The sequence below is a fragment of the Podarcis vaucheri genome (genome assembly GCF_965113315.1).
Source record: "Podarcis vaucheri genome assembly, chromosome: 11".
Classification (NCBI taxonomy): Eukaryota; Metazoa; Chordata; class Lepidosauria; order Squamata; family Lacertidae; genus Podarcis; species Podarcis vaucheri.
The window spans coordinates 13,611,269-13,632,637 of NC_138749.1; the positions used below are offsets into that span (position 1 = coordinate 13,611,269).

A 21,369-nucleotide genomic window follows, 5' to 3' on the forward strand; every position below is an offset into this window, starting at 1 on the left:
AACTGAAAGAGTTTCTCCCACAGGCCTCCAAAGTCATCTCGAAGGGTTAACCTATTTTAGGAGGACCTAACCAGGATTAGGGACGCAGGTGGCGCTGTAGGTAAAACCTCAGTGCCTAGGGCTTGCCGGTCGTATGGTCGGCGGTTCGAATCCCCGCAGCGGGATGAGCTCCTGTCTTTCGGTCTCAGCTCCTGCCCACCTAGTAGTTCGAAAGCACCCTTAAGTGCAAGTAGATAAATAGGTACCGCTTTATAGCGGGAAGGTAAACAGCGTATCCGTGTGCTGTGCTGGTGCCGGCTCACCAGAGCAGCTTTGTCACGCTGGCCACGTGATCCGGAAGTGTCTCCGGACAGCGCTGGCCCCCGGCCTCTTAAGTGAGATGGGCGCACAACCCTAGAGTCGGACACGACTGGCCCATACGGGCAGGGGTACCTTTACCTTTAATCATCCAGGAAGATCAAAAGGACTTCCAACGTGATGCATCTGGGAGGCAGAGAAGAAACAGACATCCAGGAAAAGCCTTTGACTCACCCCCCCAAAAAAGCTCCCGGTGAACCAAGAGTATGGGCTCGCAGGATATGTGAAATGTCAAGACCTCACACAGGTCCAAAAAACCATGACCTGGTCCTAAGGCTGCAATCCGAACGGGAAGTTCAAGCCCCAGCAATACCAGTGGAACTTCTGAATAAAAACAGTTCTGAGGGGAAGCTCTTTACGGTGCCCCAGAATACAAGATGCAGAGGTGTAGTGGTTAGAGTATCAGACTAGAAAAAGGGAGAGGCGGCTTCGAATCCTTACTCAGTCATGAAGCTCACTGGGTGACCTTGGGTTAGTCACCATCTGTCAGCCTCACAAGGCTATTGTGAGAGTGCGATCATGTAGCCTTGAGCTCTTCCTGGAGGAAAGGCGAGTCATAAATGCAATAAATAAAAATAAATTAGCTTTCATAACTTTCTTATTTCTTTCGTTGAGTTGTTGGAACACTTTGTTAGCCTTGTTTGTTACACATTTAAAATGAGCCAGTCGTTTAAATAATTTGGCATTGTTTTTCCTTCATACAAAATACATTTTTCTCTGTCTAAATTATATAAAAAAGTATTAATGTGAAGCATCTTGCACATTAAGCATCATGTTGATATTTAGATGGCGTCGATTTTGTATTTCTGTAATAAAAATGGAATACAGTGGTGGATATTTGACCACAAGTGCCAATTGGCAGGTGTCCCAGTATTTCACGTCATTTCCTCTGTGACAAAATAGTTTTCAATTGCTGTCCTTCTGGGCCGTATCAGCCCCAAACCACCCATCGTCCCCAGTTACCTGTCTGGGCTGTTCAATCACTCGCTGTGGATCAGACTTCACTTTGTTGCTAGGATGGTTGGTAACTTTGGTGACCGGCTGTTTAAAAATAGACGCCGTTTGTCTGATTGGCAGTGTTGTGTTTAAATCTGGTTTGCCCTATTCGAAGACAGGAGAAAACCACATGTTATCGCACAGCTGATAAGCAGAACGGGGAAACAAGAGAAGTTATTACATGGCTGGTAATCACGGCGGGACATGCAAGAACTTGCTCGTATTTTTCTCCTGAACACCAAACGTTTTTTAAAGAAAGAGTCACCATGATAAAATACGCTTTGAGGAAATTTCATACACCAGCTTACCTATGCATGTATGGCAAGGGTGGAGGCAAATGTGGCCCTCCAAGCCTTTTTACCTGGCCCTCGGGACTCTCACTACATCACAGCCACAGCCACACACCCTCTGTGGTCCCTGCTTCACATCCTACATGAGATTTCTGCCTGGTTGGAATTCTGATAATGCAGGAGTCAGCAAGCTTTTTCAGCAGGGGGCCGGTCCACTGTCCCTCAGACCTTGTGGAGGGCCAGACTATATTTTGGGGGGGGGTGAATGAATTCCTATGCCCCACAAATAACCCAGAGATGCATTTTAAATAAAAGGACACATTCTACTCATGTAAAAACACGCTGATTCCCGGACTGTCCAGGGGAAAGATTTAGATTGCAGTTGGGCCGGATCCAGCCCCCGGGCCTTAGTTTGCCTACCCACGTGATAATGACTTTTGCTTTATCTTTTGCTTGTTTTTCACCTGGGGACAAGCTGAAAGAACATGCATAGAACATTTTCCATAGCAGTCAAAAGCACCCCCTTCCTGGAGTGGTTTTCCAGGATCACATTGGAAGGAGGCTGTAACTGCCTGGAATGCTGATTTCCTGTGAGGTCAATCAGTGATCCAATTGGCAGGGTCAAAATAAAAAAAATCCTTCCAGTAGCAACTTAAAGACCAACTAAGTTAGTTCTTGGTATGGTGGGAATGGGAGATTGGCAGATAGCTGAGATGAGCCTGTTGATGATGTTGATGAGATGAGCCTGTTGATGAGATGAGCTATCTGCCAATCTCCCATTCCCACCACCCTTCTGAGTAATACCCCTCCCCACCTTCTCACTATATAGAAGGATCTGGCAACTTCTGTTTCAGTGTAGCTGAAGAAGTGTGCATGCACACGAAAGCTCATACCAAGAACTAACTTAGTTGGTCTTTAAGGTGCTACTGGAAGGAATTTTTTTATTTTGACTATGGCAGACCAACACGGCTACCTATCTGTAACTGGAACCAATTGGCAGGGAACACCCATGTGACTGATCTGGGAAAGTATTGCCTCACTTTGCTTTGTTTTGACCTCAGTGATGTCGTCACATCACCGAACCTGACAGGATATATAGCATTCACCTGACTGTCTAGGGCAGGGGTCAGCAAACTTTTTCAGCAGGGGGCCAGTCCCCTGTCCCTCAGACCTTGTGGGGAGCTGGACTATATTTCGGGGGGAAATTGAACGAATTCCTAAGCCCCACAAATAACTCAGAGATGCATTTTAAATAAAAGCACACATTCTACTCCTGTAAAAACACGCTGATTCCCGGACCGTCCGCGGGCCAGATTTAGAAGGCGATTGGGCCGGATCCAGCCCCTGTGCCTTAGTTTGCCTACCCATGGTCTAGGGCAGTGGTTCTCAACCTGTGGGTCCCCAGATGTTGTTGGACTACAACTCCCATCATCCCTGAGCTCTGGCCTTGCTAGCTAGGGGTGATGGGAATTGTAGTCCAACAACATCTGGGGACCCACAGGTTGAGAAAGGCTGGTCTAGGGTCACTAAGGAAGGGGAAAGAGGACAAAACAGCACTGAAACAGCTTTAGAAGAGGATTGGCCAGCCATGATGCCTATGCTCTGTCGCCACAGTGAGGGGCAGAAATGCATCTGAATACCAGTTGCTGAAAAACCCAGGAGGGGAGAGGGGTCTTGTGTTCGAATCCTGCTTGCAGGTTTCCCACAGGCCTCTGGTTGGCCACTGTGAGAACAGGATGAAGGACTTGATGGGCCATTGGCCTGATCCAGCAAGCCCTTCTTATATTTTTACGAGAGAAGTAATGGCTCCATTCCTAATTTATTATCCATCAATCAGCCTTCAACAAATATCTTGATGTTTGTTGATATACAAAATCTAAGAAAAACAGTCACAAAGCAACAACTAAACAGAAGATCATAGAATCCCAGAGTCAGAGGGACCCCTGCAATGCGGGAATGTTTTGCCCAACAAGGGGCTTGAACACACAACCCTGAGATTACGAGTCTTCTGCTCTTACCAACTGAGCTAGCAAGGCAGAAGTGTCCTGAAACAATACAAAGCGGACACCTGTTGGCAGAGGCCTCTTTGCACAGCTGGAAAAGCTTGTCAGAACAAGATTGCTCTCTGTTTGCTTCCTTGTAGGTGCAGCTAGGGCACTCCAGTGATTTCTCGACAGGAATGCTGTTCCGCAGAACAGGGGCAGCCACACTGAAAGCCCTGCTCTGAGACAGACCTGTCTCAGCAACCAAAAAAAGATTCCTGCGCCAAGTAACACTGATCCACCATGCAAATGTAACGAGCTACTACTTCTGTTCTGCCAGCACAAGAGGAGAACTACCCCACTCCTTTCCCCTGCAGACCCTTTCCTGTGCACCCTCTAAATCAGGCCCAGGGGGAGATGGGAGCCTCTGGAGAAGATCTCCTGGTATGCCCCACGGAGGACCTTAAGGTCCATAAATACCAACACCCTAGAGGTCCCAGGCCCTAAGGAAGTCAGATTAGCCTCAACCAGAGCCAGGGCCTTTTCAACCAGAGCCTGGTGGAACGCTCTGTCTCATGAGACCAGAGCCCTGCAGGATCTGATTTCTTTCTGCAGGGCCTGTAAGATAGAGTTGTTCCGCCTGCCCTTCCGCTTGGAATCAACTTGATCCCCTCCCCCTCTGTCCTTTCTCCTTCTGTGATGGAACTCCTATTTGGGGACTTCCCTGGCTTTTTTCTGGCCCACGTAGGACCAGCCTTGGTGAAGACTTGACGTTTTCATCCCCAAAAAGTTTTTGATTTGAGTTTCCATTGAAATGAGGCTGTATTTTAATGTTTTAATGTTGTCTTTTAATCTTGTTTTTAAGTTGTATTTCAATCAATTTGCTTTTATATTGGGTGTTAGCCGCCCTGAGCCTGGTCTAGGCTGGGGAGGGCGGGGTATAAATAAAAAATATTATTATTATTATTATTATTATTATTATTATTATTATTATTATCTGGGGAGGAGAGAGAGAATGGAGGTGCCAGTGGGTCAATGGAATGCCAAACCACTTTGAATTCAGCCCACTGAGTTTCTGCCATTTGCAGGGAGGATAAGAGCGATACAGATCATTGATCTCTTAACTACTGGAATCCTGGTCTGAAGATCAGCCCCTGCAATACCCTTTAATGCATACACCGGCAAGACGCAGCCTTCCTGCCAGAAAACCTACTTTTGCTCCCCCGATAACAAACGGCATTGACAACATTGTGAAAATGCACCAGGTTATCTCTTGGCATCACCTGTCACATCAAAATGTTCCCTGGAAGTGTTTTGTCAGCCTTATCGTTGTTCATCATACAGATGGAAAGCACAGACATTTGGTACCTTTGATTATACACGCAGAAGTTTTGTGGAATTATTTTCAAGGGTTATGTTCCAGGCTTACTTCTATTTATTTTGTCACTGCCGGAGCGTTGGGGGGAAAAATGAAATGAAAAACGAAAACCCAAGCAAACACCTCCATCACTGATCAAGATAAATGCAAAGATGTTAGGGAGAAGCTGATAGGAGGTGTGAACAAACAAAGACACTTGTTTCTTTAAATGTGTGTGTGTGTGTGTGTGTGTGTGAGAGAGAGAGAGAGAGAGAGAGATGTCAAAGTTTATGGAACTGACACATCTATAAAGTGTGCTTGGGAACAAACCTTGTTTTGACTGAGCGAATCGTTCCTTAACCTCTGCTTGTTCTTCTGTAATTTACTAGGCATCATCTTCCCTGTCCTGAAGTCAAAACTGCTGAGGTCAACAGTGTTCCCCAAGTATCTCGACAACTGGGGCTTGCTTCGGAATTTCTTCCCACTCGGACTGCAAATATAAAGAACAGGAGAATGAGAAATGCTTTATTCAGAACTTAATAACCCTGGCTGGATCAGGCCAAGGTAAGGTAAAGGTAAAGTGACCCCTGACCATTAGGTCCAGTCATGACCGACTCTGGGGTTGTGGCACTCATCTCGCTTTATTGGCCGAGGGAGCCGGCGTACAGCTTCCGGGTCATGTGGCCAGCATGACTAAGCAGCTTCTGGCGAACCAGAGCAGCGCACGGAAACGCCGTTTACCTTCCTGCCGGAGTGGTACCTATTTGTCTACTTGCACTTCGACGTGCTTTCAAACTGCTAGGTTGGCAGGAGCAGGGACCGAGCAATGGGAGCTCACCCCGTCGTGGGAATTCGAACCGCCGACCTTCTGATTGGCAAGCCCTAGGCTCTGTGGTTTAACCCACAGCGCCACCCGCGTCCCAACAGATCAGGCCAAAGGCCCACCTAAATCCAGCATCCTGTGGCCAACCAGTTGCCTGCAGGAAAAACTGCAAGCCAGACCCAACACAGAGGCACTTTCACCGCCATGGTTTCCAGTAACTGGCATTGTGGAGCTTTTAACACACGTCTTTTTCTGCCCAAAGGCCACATTTCCTTATAAGCAACCTTTTTCCCTGCCAGGGGTGGGGTGGGGAGACATGACAAGCCGGGCCAGCGTCTAAAGGACAGTAAAGGAATAGTTATGACCTTCCTATGTACAGCAGTTACAATCCAGCTGTGCAAAGGTCAGAGGTTTAAACATATTTCCATCCTTTGTTCAAGGACACATTCCAGCCAGACAAAAGTAGTCACCGAAGGCACCAAGTTAAGCCAAGGAAAGAAGAATCCTGAACGCTGGAGGAATAGAACTGAATAACCACATTCAGACTGCCGGTAAGAGGTTCCCTGAGCTTGCAACAGATTCATTCCTGACCACTGAGCCTACACCAGTCCCTAGATCAGTAACTGATTTACAATATATAATTGATACGTACTAATTGATTTATATCACTAATAGATTGTGATTATTTTACTGTTAGGCTGCCAGTCAGTGTGCTTTTTATTTTTTTGTCAGTGATGTTCTGCAACGTGTTTCTAATGTTGTACAACACCCTGAGATCTTTCAATAAAGGGCAGTATATAAACCGACTAAATACAAAACAACTTTTTCATCCTTTGCTTCAGCACAAAAAAGGAGAGGGGCAGAGGAGGTTACAAACACCACCTATAAGACTGATTGTAAACCCAAGGACCAGGGCCAGAAGTCACAACACCAAAGGAAAGGGGAGTGGGAGGGAAGAGGAAGAAAGCAAGCTTGGGGACCGTTTTTTTCATTAACCGAAGTCTTACAATGACCAGCTAGAATTGAAAGCTGTCAAGAATTGAAAGCTTGGTCCAGTCATGACCAAGCAGCTCAGTGGGTGGATTCTGGCAAATCACCATCTCTCAGCCTAAGCTCCCTTGCCAGATACAGTAGTTAAATATAGCAAAAAAAAATCCAATTCACTTTTTGGGGAGGAACTGTTTGACCTCCTCCGGGGTATCCCACAGTTTTTTTCATTAACCGAAGTCTTACATTGACCAGCTGGAATTGAAAGCTGTCAAGACAAGGCCGCTAAAGTTGCTGGTCTTTCGGCGGACATTTGTGTTGGCCAAGCCTGCTTTAAAAGAAAAATGAAGGGGCATCTGGGCTTCTAAAGGTAAAGGGTAAAGGGACCCCTGACCATTAGGTCCAGTCATGACCGACTCTGGGATTGCGGTGCTCATCTCGCTTTACTGGCCAAGGGAGCCAGCATTTATCCGCAGGCCAGCATGACTAAGCTGCTTCTGGCAAACCAGAGCAGCGCACGGAAACGCCGTTTACCTTCCTGCCGGAGTGGTACCTATCTATCTACCTGCACTTTGACGTGCTTTCAAACTGCTAGGTTGGCAGGAGCAGGGACCGAGCAATGGGAACTCACCCCGTCATGGGGATTCGAACCACCGACCTTCTGATCAGCAAGTCCTGGGCTCTGTGGTTTAACCCACAGCTCCACCCGCGTCCCATATGGGCTTCTACCAGGTGTTTAAACAACATCTTTGCAGCCAATCCACACTTTGCAGCACCAGGCACACTTGCTTTTACGCTTCTGTTTGGACCACGCACATGGTTTACAAAGAGGAGCTGTGTATCTCCAAATACTTTGCAGTAAGGGCAAGGCAGACACACACTTACCAGTGTGTCCTTGGAACACGCCTAATGTGCATTTAGGGGAACATGCACCACTCCTTTGCACTCTGCATGGTCTCCACAGGAAACACCAGGGCAAAAACGCAGCCAGCTGGCTGCCATGAAATGTGCAATCAACCCTGCTCTGCGGTGAACAGGACGTGAGTAGGACGTGAGAAATTCAGGTTCTGGTTTCTACTGAACCAAGCAGCTCAGTGGGTGGATGGCAAATCACCATCTCTCAGCCTAAGCTCCCTTGCCAGATACAGTAGTTAAATATAGCAAAAAAAATCCAATTCACTTTTTGGGGAGGAACTGTTTGACCCCCTCCGGGGTATCCCACAGTTTATTTGAGACACTTCCTAATGGAGATTGCTGCCATGTTCAAAATTCATCAAGACCTCATTCACACATTCTTGTCCATCACCCAGTTTTCATCCACTTGACAACGGCCAACTGAATGTAAGCACTGATGGGGGGGGGGGAATGCTGCCATTGAGCTGGTGCATAAGATCCACGACAGCTCATTCACACATGGTGCCACTGCCAAACAATGAGCATGTACATCAAGCCCCAAGTGCTAAGCAGCTGAGTGACAAGGGATCAATACTTGTGCGAACCTGCCTACAGACGCTACTGGACGTGCTCATTCTCATCAAAGACCTCTTGCACCTTTGCAGCTTGGCTAAAACGGTCCTCAAAAAGATTGCAGGCATCTGACAGCATACAAAAGGATTCTGCCTTTTCAAACGCAGTTCAGAAGCTTGTTCTTCAGGGCAAATGCCCAGAGATCAGGTATTCTCTTTGCAATGCGGCTTTGAAGCTTCCACAAAGCCACGTGGCTCCAGTGAGCTGAAGTGGTGTGACTCTTTTTTTGCAGAGCGTTAGGATTCCTAGGCTCACACAAAAGGTTCAGAATGAAAGTGGCGGCGCTTTAAAATAGACGTTTCGAAATTAAAACTGCACTTACAGGTTCCTGATACACGTCTCCTTAAATATACAGTGGTACCTCGGGTTACATACGCTTCAGGTTACATACGCTTCAGGTTACAGACTCCGCTAACCCAGAAATAGTGCTTCAGGTTAAGAACTTTGCTGCAGGATGAGAACAGAAATCATGCTCCAGCAGTGCGGCAGCAGCAGGAGGCCCCATTAGCAAAAGTGGTGCTTCAGGTTAAGAACAGTTTCAGGTTAAGTACGGACCTCCGGAACAAATTAAGTACTTAACCCGAGGTACCACTGTATAACTAAACCGTAAAGCAGTTTTCTCTTAGTTTCCTTTGCTGACTAAAGCCACTGTTGTTTCACAGGCCCCCTGGCGCAATTTAAAAAAAAGAAAAGCATGCACAGCCACTGGCCAGAGCTGATGCGAACTGTAGTTTAGCAACATCTGGAGGGCCAAAGGTTTCCCCAGCACCTGCTTCTAACCATTTGCAGCATGCCGGCTCTCTGGATGCTTTTACAAGTTCCTTCCGTCTCCACGCATTTTGGAAGGGTGAAGGCCCTGCAACGGGAACATAGATCAGACGGCACAGCTCGCTGGAACCCGGTAATAATTTGCAACAGGTTCAGAAGTACAGCAGATGTGAATGGGGTTTGTGTGGAGGAAGTAGAACTATCTAGCAAAATTCAGAACATCTGGATGAAACATGGACAGAAATACTGCTAAAAAAAAAAAGATTAAATGCCTGTTTTAAGAACCAGGTTCCTATTATTTGCCTTTATAAAACCAATGTTTCAGAAGAAGGCTTGAAGAGGAAGTCCACCCAATAAAACCACTTGAAAAGAGATACTCTGTTCAGATGGACTTTTTAAAAAATTACACGGTGGCTCTTACTACTGTAATTAGTCAAGGAACCAACCTCAGTTAATAAGGCCACTCATTCATGTGGGTGACACATCATTTCCTAATGTGAAAGACCAGTCATACTATCTCTCCTCCTCCACACACAAGATAGATAACCTTCCATCTGCCACAAATAGGGCGTCATTCAACTATGCTAAAATCACACACACACACCCTGCAGCCCTCGTTCTCTTAGATTCAAGTGGGTGGCTACGGCAGCTCAGAACGGCCTTCGTGCAATGGTAGAGGCTTGGCTAGAAAGCTTCAAGGCCACAGCTGCTACACAAAAGGATTGAAGAAAAAGAAATATGAATTGGCCCTGCTCCGTAGGCTGGGAGCAGCTAGAAGCCTGGTGGAGTCACAGATCTTTGAAAAGTGTAGACTCGCACATGCCGGCCAGCTTCTGTTTCGACTTGAAATATTTGTTTTGGGCTTCTCAGCAGTTCGTAAAGGCAGGAAGTGGGCAGGAGCAGCACCGGTCCAAAATGGTACCCATCGAAGAGGCGCCAGAAGTGCGCTCTAGCACGGTCCAGCTGAAAAAAGCACTGCCTATCCTTGTATCAGCAGCAGCAGCACCAATCATTTTTCACTGGGGCTCATGGGAGTTGAAATATACTCAGAGTCGAGAGTGGATTTCATGCTCTTTATTCAGCTCATAGTGGTGAGGAGGAATGGAAGTTCCCCCCAGAATGTCTGCTTTATATACATTATTTACACAATGGGCCCCACGTGATTGGCTAATTCCGGGATTCTCCTGTAGGCCAATCAGGTTGCGGATTCACTTCCACCTGGAGCTGGATTGGGTGGCTCCTGTGGACCAATCAGACTGCTGCATTCTGAATCCTATTGTTCTAGGACCAATCAGACTGCTGCATTTTGGATCCTATTCAACTCAGTACATAACAGGAGTTGTGGTCCAAAACATCTGGAAGGTGCCAGGTTCGCAAAAAGGCCCTCTAAAGAACCTCCGGGCCTTTATGGAAGAGTTGCTGCTTTTCAAACAACCAGGAAGCCACCACAGCACACCCTGTCGCCTTAAACAACACCTCTGCAATCTCATCTCTTTCAGCGGGTTTGCACAGCACAACTGCGTCAGAAGGCAAACAAGCCTGTTGACAAGGGACAGGTAGGCACCAGCTCCCAGCTCCATTTCCCTGGCTGCAACGCCCCTGACAGCAGGTTTTCCAGACGCCGCCTTTGCAGCTTGGAATGCACAACCCAATACATAAAAGTGAAGGATTTGCTCAGTCAGAGGGAACCAAGCTTGAAAGGGAAACTTCGTCAAGTACAACAGCACTTGAAGGCTTGCTTCCCCACTGCCAAACCCCATTACCTAAGAGTCAAAACACACACCCGCTGCCGTGCAACAAGCTCAGATTACCTTTCACTGCAAAGATCATGAAAAGCACTCATCACATTCAACTAGCAACAACGGCACACGTGCCGGCCGACTGTTTTGAGGCTAGCAATGGTGCAACTGTTAAAAGTCCCTGGTCTTTTGCTGGTGCATTCACTGCTCTGCCCACTTCTGGCCCTCAGAAGCTGGCCCAGAAGGAAATGCGGCCCTCGGTCTGAAAATGGTTCCCCATTCCTGCTTTTAACAGTCTTGCAGGGGAAAAAGGAAGCTCAAGCAAGCAGCTGCTTTTACCTCTGTCAAAAATTCCCGTTTTTTGTTCAACCACTGAATTGTCTTGCATCTGGGCACCCTAGAGAGAGAAAAAATGGGCTGCTGCAGTGTGGTTTGGCGCAGTGTAGGAGCTAAGAGACCGGGTTTGAGTGCACACTTTACCTTTACAATGCCTTCAAACAGTGTTCAAAACTAGCCAGGTGCCAGGAGCATTTTGCACTTGCGGCCACATGAAGATACCTGGGCGCATGATGTCTCCACCATCTGGAGGTGCAAGCCTGCGGATCGCTGGGTCATTAAGTTTTCATGCACTAATACCCCATCCTGTAGAATTCTATCAGTTATATTTTATCCGCACAATCAGATTGAATTCCAGGAATCAAAATGCCTTTTCTGTGGAGCCTGAGCAGGAGCAGTGAACAACGGTATAGCTTATTGTTGAAGCTTGTCTTCACTTACCCCACACTGCCCTGCTCACAGTTGCAAAGAATGGTCCGTTTCACCATTAAGAAAAAGAGGTTGGAATAGGCCATGTGGAATATCCCTGGATCAAGGGACTTTTCTTCTTCTCAAAGGTCTTAACCTAGCTGAAGGTTGTCATCTGAACCAGCCAGATGCTGAACTGAGACTCAATCACCATCAGTCCATCATTTGAAAAATAAGACTTTAGAGCTGTCTTGCCCCAGAATGGCAACTAGACATTCAGTTTTGGCAACTGCAACCTTGCTTTGAGGAGCTTATATATCTGAGTTTCTAAAACTGCCTTCAAAGTGTACCCCCCCACAAAAAAATGGGGGGGCAGGGAGAATTCTGGGCACTGATGTCTACCCCTCACAGAGTTACAATGCCTTTTTTAAAAAAAATATATTTATAGTACATTGAAACTTTTCAGGGGACACAAAGTGAAAAAATGAAGGGGGAAAACAAAAAAGGTGCTTGAAACTGTAACCCAGTACTATATATAAGTACGATATACATAAGTAATAGATTCAGGTAGGCAGCCGTGTTGGTCTGACGCAGTCGAAATATATAAGAAAATTGTCCAGTAACACCTTAGAGACCAACAAAGTTTATTCTGGGTATAAGCTTTCATGTGCATGCACACTTCTTCAGATACACTGAAACAGAAGTCACCAGACCTTTATATATAGTGGAAGGGTGGGGTTTTTCTCAGGAGGGTAGTAAGAGATGGGTGATTGATGGGAGATGGGTGATGAGTCAATCAATTTTTGATTGGAATATACATATATATATATTATATATATATATTATATATTATATATTATATATTATATATTATATATATATATATATATATGTGTGTGTGTGTGTGTGTGTGTAAAGGTACCCCTGCCCATACGGGCCAGTCTTGCCAGACTCTAGGGTTGTGCACTCATCTCATCTCACTTAAGAGGCCGGGGGCCAGCGCTGTCCGCAGACACTTCCGGGTCATGTGGCCAGCGTGACAAGCTGCATCTGGCGAGCCAGCGCAGCACACGGAACGACGTTTACCTTCCCGCTGGTAAGCGGTCCCTATTTATCTACTTGCACCCGGAGGTGCTTTCGAACTGCTAGGTTGGCAGGCGCTGGGACCGAACGACGGGAGCGCACCCCACCGTGGGGATTCGAACTGCCGACCATGCGATCAGCAAGCCCTAGGCGCTGAGGTTTTACCCAAGCGCCATCCACGTCTGTCTATATATATAGACTCTTACACGGGAAGACACCCGAAGACACCAAAACCTGCATTCCTGTACCCGTGAAAATCTACGAAAGCAAATATATATATATATATATATATATATATATATATATATATATATATCGGTGTATGTATATGTATACATGTATGTATGTATCTAATGTTATTATTCCAATGAGTATACAATTATTAACAAGGCATTATAATATTTGTAAATGCATTCCAAGTATCATTATATTTTTCCATATACAGTCTTTGTCTAAAAGCAATCTGTTCATATGTTGCAAGAGTCATCATATCTTCCATCCATTGATCAAAGGGAGGCATAGTATTACCGTTACAATGAATCGATATCAGTCTTTTGGCAGAAGTGAGGGTGCAAATAATCCATCTACGCTGACCAACTGTCAAACGCCATATTTCACCTTCTGCCATGAACTAGGTGACCTTAATACAGCACTTCTGTAAAGGTTACAACTGGATAATGCATGAGAAGTGCTTTGAATTCTTAATAGCACTATGCAAAGTTTATTATTTTTTTAAATCACATATAATTAAAAGCCCAGAGCAAGCAATTGCATTCAGTAACAAGCAACTGGGAGTGTTAATCGCTACAGACTAACGACACCTTAGAACTGTAACACACATTAGCAAAATTTACAGTTACAGTAAAGATGCGGGTTTAAGGTAGCAGAAAGATTAAAGGGAAGAGCTTCCCCCAAGAACAAAATAAGCAAGCATATATAGAAACACAGAAGGGACCCCAGTGGTCATTCAATCCACCCCCTTGCAATGTTTCAGCAAAATCCACTTCTGTGAAATTTGGAACTGCTGGTTATTGTCCCTCTTGGAGCAAAACACAGATTTCAGGCACATGTTAAGCACGTTTCCTCAATTTCAATTAAAGCTCAGTCAAAGACATCGGCTGCCTACACATTACTAGCTCAGTGCGCTGCGAGATTGTTCTTTTGCTCAATTCGGAGCAAAGCTGGTTTGGGATAAAAGGTAAAGGTAAAGAAGCCCAGTCAAAGGTGACTGTGGGGTTGCAGCACTCATCTCGCTTTCAGGCCGAGGGAGCCAGCATTTGTCTGCAGACAACATTTGTCATGTGGTCAGCAGGACTAAACCGCTTCTGGTGCAATGGAACACCATGACGGAAACAAGAGTGCATGGAAATGTCGTTTACCTTCCCGCCACAGTGGTACCTATTTATCTACTTGCACTGGTGTGCTTTCGAACTGCTAGGTTGGCAGGAGCTGGGACAGAGCAACAGGAGCTCATTGTGCAGATTTGAACCGCTGACCTTCTGATCACAGACCACAGTGCCACACGCGCCCGTTTGGGATACAATGCATTGAAACATAGCATTTCATAAGAAACAACAGGATATGTAGATCGTGGCCAAAGCTGCGTGCACGCTGCTTCCCAAACCAGCAGTGGGAGAACACTGTTCACTGAGTAAACAGGAGTGTGTGTGCACAGCCACCCTGAGGTCTTGTGCCGTGAGGAGTTTTCAGTTCAGGAAGTGCAGGAAAGCCAAGCAGGCTGCTGGAGAAACGCTTAATGGAAATAAAAACTCATACCCCACGACCTTGTCCACCTTTCAACAATAAGGACTCCATATCCAACAAAGTTCTAAAGAAAACCTCACAAGCCTTGAGAATGAGGTTGGAAAATAGAAGCCTCTTTCACAGAGCTAGCTGGGGGGAGAAGACAGTTTAAGAAACTAGAGGAGAGATTTCAGCACAACACTAATTTTAGGCTTTTGAGATGAGCCTGAAATGCAAACTACCATATTCATTCTATACCCACCTCTCTTAGCTCCCCTTTTTAGAATAAATGGCATCTTTGTTCTTTTTAACCTTTCCTCTGCTTTATGTATTTTGCCAAAGTCTGCCTAGGACTTTGGTTTTTTAAAAAAGAAAATCTATATATAATTCATAGAAGAAAAACATTTAAAGGTGGCTTCTAACTATGGCTCCCAAGTATGAAAAAGGAAAAGAGTAATAATGTGAATTCCTATACATTCTATGCCAGTTTGTATCTAGCTAAACAGTTGTGTTCTACATACACACCATATTTCTCTAGGCACCATCCCACAACTGGCATTTAAATATATACAGAGATTATTTGCAAGATCAAGACCTTAGCTTTGGGATGCTGGAGTCTACAGAAGAACACATCAAACAACAAGCCCCAAGCTGTCTAGTTTGCATTTCATTTAAGGGTTTTTTTGTTTTTGGGGATGTGTTTTTGTGTGTGCGTGTGGGTTTTTTTTGCAGAAGACTGACATCATTGCTCAGGGCCTGGGACTGAACCCGCTCATAGCCTGTTTTCCCCCATGTGGAATTCCAACATCAAAAGTTCTCTCTACATATTAGGAGGCTCTACAAATTAGCTTCCTCGTGTGGGAAATGTTCAACCTTACTGAAGAACACTAAGAATCTGCTCAGCGGCAGTTTCTCAAATCAGCTTGCTGTGGGGCTCCTAAACACATTTACTCAGAAGTAAAACAGCCCTTAATCCCTAGAAAGCTTGTTTGAAGCGGTGATCTCAAAGCGCAAACCTTTGCAGGTTCAGTTTGAAGTAAGATCCACCGAGCGTCATCAATTTACTCCTCAGTAAGCCACGTGACCCGGAAGTGTCCCCGGACAGCGCTGGCCCCCGGCCAATAGATGTGAGATGGGCGCACAAACCCCAGAGTCTGTCAAGACTGGCCCGTTCGGGCAGGGGTACCTTTACCTTTACCTTAAGTCGGGACGCGGGTGGCGCTGTGGGCTAAAGCCTCAACGCCTAGGGCTTGCCGATCGAAAGGTCAGCGGTTCGAATCCCCGCGGCGGGGTGCGCTCCCGCTGCTCGGTCCCAGCGCCTGCCCACCTAGCAGTTCGAAAGCACCCCCGGGGGCAAGTAGAGAAATAGGTACCGCTTACCAGCGGGAAGGTAAACGGCGTTCCGTGTGCGGCTCTGGCTCGCCAGAGCAGCGTTGTCACGCTGGCCACGTGACCCGGAAGTGTCCCCGGACAGCGCTGGCCCCCGGCCAATAGATGTGAGATGGGCGCACAAACCCCAGAGTCTGTCAAGACTGGCCCGTTCGGGCAGGGGTACCTTTACCTTTACCTTAAGTGCATACAGGGTGGCAGTATTACAGTGCAATGCTGTCATGTTTACTCAAAGGTAAAGGTAAAGGGACCCCTGACTGTTAAGTCCTGTGGCAGACGACTCTGGGGTTGTGGTGCTCATCTCGCTTTACTGGCCGAGGGAGCCGACGTTTGTCAGCAGACAGTTTTTCTGGGTCATGTGGCCAGCATGACTGAGCTGCTTCTGGCGAAACCAGAGCAGCGCACGGAAATGCCGTTTACCTTCCCGCCGGAGCAGTACCTATTTATCTACTTACACTTTAATGGGAGCTCACCCCGTCTCGGGGTGATGATATTAGCCTGATGATATTAACCACATATTGCAGCTTGTGTAGGTTGGACCTGAGTTGTTATTATGTTATTATTATTTATTACAATTATATTGTATACCCGTGCTTCACATGATAAAATCGCAAAAGAGTATTGTTGCATGCCACCCCAAACTCTTCCAGGCTCTTACTCAGGGTTCGTTATCCTCGGAATGAGGGGCAGTGGAGACTGTGGTGTCTTTAGGATATGAGTTTAACTTGCACATATATGCAGCCTAAACCTACAATGGAGGGGTTCACAGCATTAACACCCCAAGAGGGTCGTGCTTCTCTCATAGCTGCAGCCTTAATTTCAAGTAGGAATCAGGCATGGCTCTGTCTCTCCTAGCCTGCAGCCTGCAGCTTCCCACTTCATGGTTCACACACAACTCCCAACTCTGCCTTTCATCTTTTCCAACTACCAGCAAGTTGCCATTTATATCTTGCTCCCTAAAGAAGTTTTACTGGCTCAGTCATCCTCCTTTTCGTGGAATTAATTAATGATGAAAAACTGGAAGGCAGTGACAAGCCATATACCATATACATGTGTCTTGCAACGCACTTTATATTCTTGCAACACACTTCAAACAAAAACAGATATGAAGGGAAACCTTTTGCACACTAAAAATTGGCCCCATCAACTAGTGCTTTCACTGATTAGTCAAATGAGTAAAGCTCTCAGCACTATGAACACCACACATTTATAGCACTAAGATCTACCCAGATCGTTTTCGTATAGCAGTGTCGCACATTTTAATAACCGTCAAGATCATTGGCTTCGATAAGCCAACTTTTGGGGATTGTAAACTTAATCAGCGTTTCATATCTGAAGGCTGGGGAAATCCATTGCTCCTGTGCTACATGGCCTTAGGGATGTATCAGGTACACAGCCTAATACACACATCCACACGGCGAACTCATATGTGATATTGATGGGGAAAGTATGTACTGCAAGCCTAAAAGAAATAATTACAAAATGCAGATGAGTCCAGATTGCAACACACTAATAATACTGTGAACTTGCCTTGTATCTATTGGACTTGCGTAAGATTTCCTTCATAACTGAAGAGTTTTGAAAACCTCTTCCTCCATTTCACTTGCCTTCTCCCCATCTCCGCAACTCAGGGAAGACATGAATGCTCCCAATATCCTAATCATAGTCAGGAGACTGGGGAGAGCGAGATCAGCACCAGAACCAAACTTGCATTGTTTTCTTTTGAGTTTGCATGGCCCTGAACGCTACACACTTACGTCTGCCTTGCAATCTTTTCTGCAGTCTCGGGCAAGTCACAACCTCTCAGCCTCAGCTTCCTATCTCTGAAATGGGCATAACTGTGGTCTATTGTGCAAGGCTGTTTCTGAGAACAAAAATAATAAAGGTCAGCAAGCTGGAAGCTCTGTTCCAAATACTGTATTTTTTTGCTCTATAAGACGCACTTTTTCCCTCCTAAAAAGTAAGGGAAAATGTGTGTGCATCTTATGGAGTGAATGCAGGCTGCGCAGGTATCTCAGAAGCCAGAACAGCAAGAGGGATTGCTGCGCAGCGAAAGCAGCAATCCCTCTTGCTGGTCTGGCTTCTGGGATTCAAAGTATTTTTTTTCTTGTTTTCCTCTTCCAGAAACTAGGTGCGTCTTATGGTCTGGTGCGTCTTATAGAGCGAAAAATACGGTAGAATCATAGAATCATAGAGTTGGAAGAGACCACAAGGGCCATCGAGTCCAACCCCCTGCCAAGCAGGAAACACCATCAGAGCACTCCTGACATTTGGTTGTCAAGCCTCTGCTTAAAGACCTCCAAAGTAGGAGACTCCACCACACTCCTTGGCAGCAAATTCCACTGTCGAACAGCTCTTACTGTCAGGAAGTTCTTCCTAATGTTTAGGTGGAATCTTCTTTCTTGTAGTTTGGATCCATTGCTCCGTGTCCGCTTCTCTGGAGCAGCAGAAAACAACCTTTCTCCCTCCTCTATGTGACATCCTTTTATATATTCGAACATGGCTATCATATCACCCCTTAACCTCCTCTTCTCCAGGCTAAACATGCCCAGCTCCCTTAGCCGTTCCTCATAAGGCATCGTTTCCAGGCCTTTGACCATTTTGGTTGCCCTCCTCTGGACACGTTCCAGTTTGTCAGTGTCCTTCTTGAACTGTGGTGCCCAGAACTGGACACAGTACTCCAGGTGAGGTCTGACCAGAGCAGAATACAGTGGCACTATTCAGTGGTAGTTTGCACATAGGCAAGGAAATAGAGGACCAAGCTTTTGTGCTTGCAGTTTTCCACCAAGGTAGCAGGTTCACGACTGTGTGAATGGAATGATAGTCCAGATGGGCTATTGGCCTGATCTGGCAGGCTCTTTTATGTTCCTTTTTCAGTTTTAGCTTTTTTGTAAACTGCTTGGAGGTTTTATTACAATCAAATGGCACACACATTTTGTTGACTAGAAAGCTAAACAGACTGGGCCTTATCAGCTTGGGGATGGGAGACCATTGCGGGGGCCATGAAGGGGGTGGAACTACAATGCAACTGTGCTCCTCAAAGGCAGAGGGGAAGAGCAGGATATATATTTATTTATTTGCCCAATTAAATCTTGTTCCTTTCTGGGAAGGTATCTTCTGTCACATGTGGTGAACTTGTGAAGAGGCAAAGGCTTTCTGGGAAATGGTATATAATTAGTTAAAGAAAATGCTTAAGAAAACTTTTGTTAAGAAAACAGAAGCTTTTTACTGTGTATAGCAGGTGAAGAGATACCAAGGGAAGATAAGAGACTGTTTATGTGTGTAACAACTGAGGCAAGAATTATTTTCGCCCAAAAATGGAAACAACACGAAGAACCATCGAAAGAAGAGTAGCAGATGAAGATGATGGACTTTGCAGAACTGGCGAAGCGGACAGGATAAATCCGAAACCAGCATGATCAAGTATTCTGAAAGGATTGGAGTAAATTTATACGATATCTGAAAGATTATTGTAAACAATTAACATCATTAGCAGGGTTGTTGGAAGACTTGTAATGGGAAATTTTCTACCTTTCTATATTTATTTAAATTTTGAGCTATTTTGTAAGGAGTGTAATTAGAATTGGAAAATGCACAAAATGTAATGATACAAAGTTAATTTTGAAAGCCATGAGGCGGGAGGGAAGGAAGTTGATAGGCTCTAAAGAGCCAGGGAGGTAAAGTGGATAATAATGATGTGAATGTATATTATTAAATGGAAAATAAATAAATAAAATTATACGCACGCACACGCTCTTGTTCCTTTCTTCCAAAGTGATCAAGGCAGTGTTTTCACCCAACAACCCCATAAATGAAGCTGGTAGACCTTGACTTGCTCAGGGCAACCAGGGGCGGTGCAAGACATTTTGCCACCTGAGGCAAAACTCCCCACTGTTTCCTGCACGATGGAGCTGGGGGCCTGAGACTCCGAAAGGGCCTCCTCTCAAAGAAAAGCCTCAACACTTCACCAGGTGGGGCGGCAGTGCTTTCCGCCTGGCGACACAGCTTTGCCAACTCGCAGGCATTCTAGAGAGATTTGCCACTGGTTTTCCTCTGCTCTGAGGGGCAGTGGGACACTGTGCCGCTCCCTTACCTGGGTTGCTTCGGGGGCAGCAGTGAGCCTGAGGCCCACCCCAAGGATGCTGATATCCTGGTCCCAAGTTGTTAAAGGATTTTCCAGGTTAAAGGTAAAGGGACCCCTGACATTAAGAACCAGAGAAGTGCATGGAAACGCCATTTACCTTCCCGCCAGAGCGGTACCTATTTATCTACTTGCACTTTGATGTGCTTTCGAACTGCTAGGTTGGCAGGAGCTGGGACTGAGCAACAGGCGCTCACCCCATCAAGGGGATTTGAACCACCGACCTTCTGATCGGCAAGTCCTAGGCTCTGTGGTTTAATCCACAGCGCCAGGTTAACTTGGTCCTTTAGCTCAGGCACATCCAACTTCCAAGAGACTGCGATCTACTCCCACTATAAAAAAAAACTGGCAGTGATCTAACCATTGGAGTGGCCAGAGTTGTTGAGCTTTTCTGGGGGGAGGATGAGCCAAAGGTGTTGAGTTTTTTTTTTTGCCCTGCAATCGACCATGATCAACCAGGGACACTCCACGATCGACCTGTCGAACACCCCTGCTTTAGTTTATCAGCACCCACTAGAATCATAGAATCATAGAGTTGGAAGAGACCACAAGGGCCATCAAGTCCAACCCCCTGCCAAGCAGGAAACACCATCAGAGCACTCCTGACATATGGTTGTCAAGCCTCTGCTTAAAGACCTCCAAAAAAGGAGACTCCACCACACTCCTTGGCAGCAAATTCCACTGTCGAACAGCTCTTACTGTCAGGAAGTTCTTCCTAATGTTTAGGTGGAATCTTCTTTCTTGTAGTTTGGATCCATTGCTCCGTGTCCGCTTCTCTGGAGCAGCAGAAAACAACCTTCCTCCCTCATCTATGTGACATCCTTTTATATATTTGAACATGGCTATCATATCACCCCTTAACCTCCTCTTCTCCAGGCTAAACATGTCCAACTCCCTTAGCCGTTCCTCATAAGGCATCGTTTCCAGGCCTTTGACCATTTTGGTTGTCCTCCTCTGGACACGTTCCAGTTTGTCAGTGTTATTCTTGACACTGCAGCTTCTTCATGTGAAACAAAATGTGTGCCAGCACATTCCACAGAGTAACCTCACTGATGCCCTTTTAAAATGTGTTTAAAAACGGAGGGATTATTGGGTTGTTCCTGTTTTTGTTTTTTATTGTGTATTTTGTGATTTTATGTTGCAAAGCACCCTGAGACCTGCGGGTGTAGGGAGATTTGCAAATTTAATCAGGGCTCTCCCCCCCCCCCAATAAAATGTTTAGGAGTACTCTCATTTTGACTCAAGAAAATCACCATTTTATAGTTCAAATGGGGGAAAATACAGTAAATGGACAAAAGTACAAAAATTCACAACATGTTTAGGCATATGCATACCCCTGCATCCCTTTGATGAAAAAAGCACTGAATTTAATTAATGATAATAATACTTGCACGTCATATGTGCACTGGAAATGTTGGGGGGGTTGAGGTCTAAAAAGCCTCA

General features: G+C 45.8%; 1 protein-coding gene across 1 annotated transcript in view; it reads right to left on the reverse strand.

Annotated features, from left to right (window-relative positions):
- MBD2 (methyl-CpG binding domain protein 2) overlaps window positions 1–21,369 on the reverse strand; it is a 58,121-nt gene that overhangs the window by 22,286 nt on the left and 14,466 nt on the right. The window contains exons 2-3 of the mRNA XM_082242256.1: window positions 5,313–5,472; window positions 1,321–1,458 (exon numbers count right to left, since the gene is read on the reverse strand). Of these exons, the coding sequence (XP_082098382.1) occupies window positions 1,321–1,458; window positions 5,313–5,472 (298 nt within the window). The remainder of the gene's footprint in view (window positions 1–1,320; window positions 1,459–5,312; window positions 5,473–21,369) is intronic.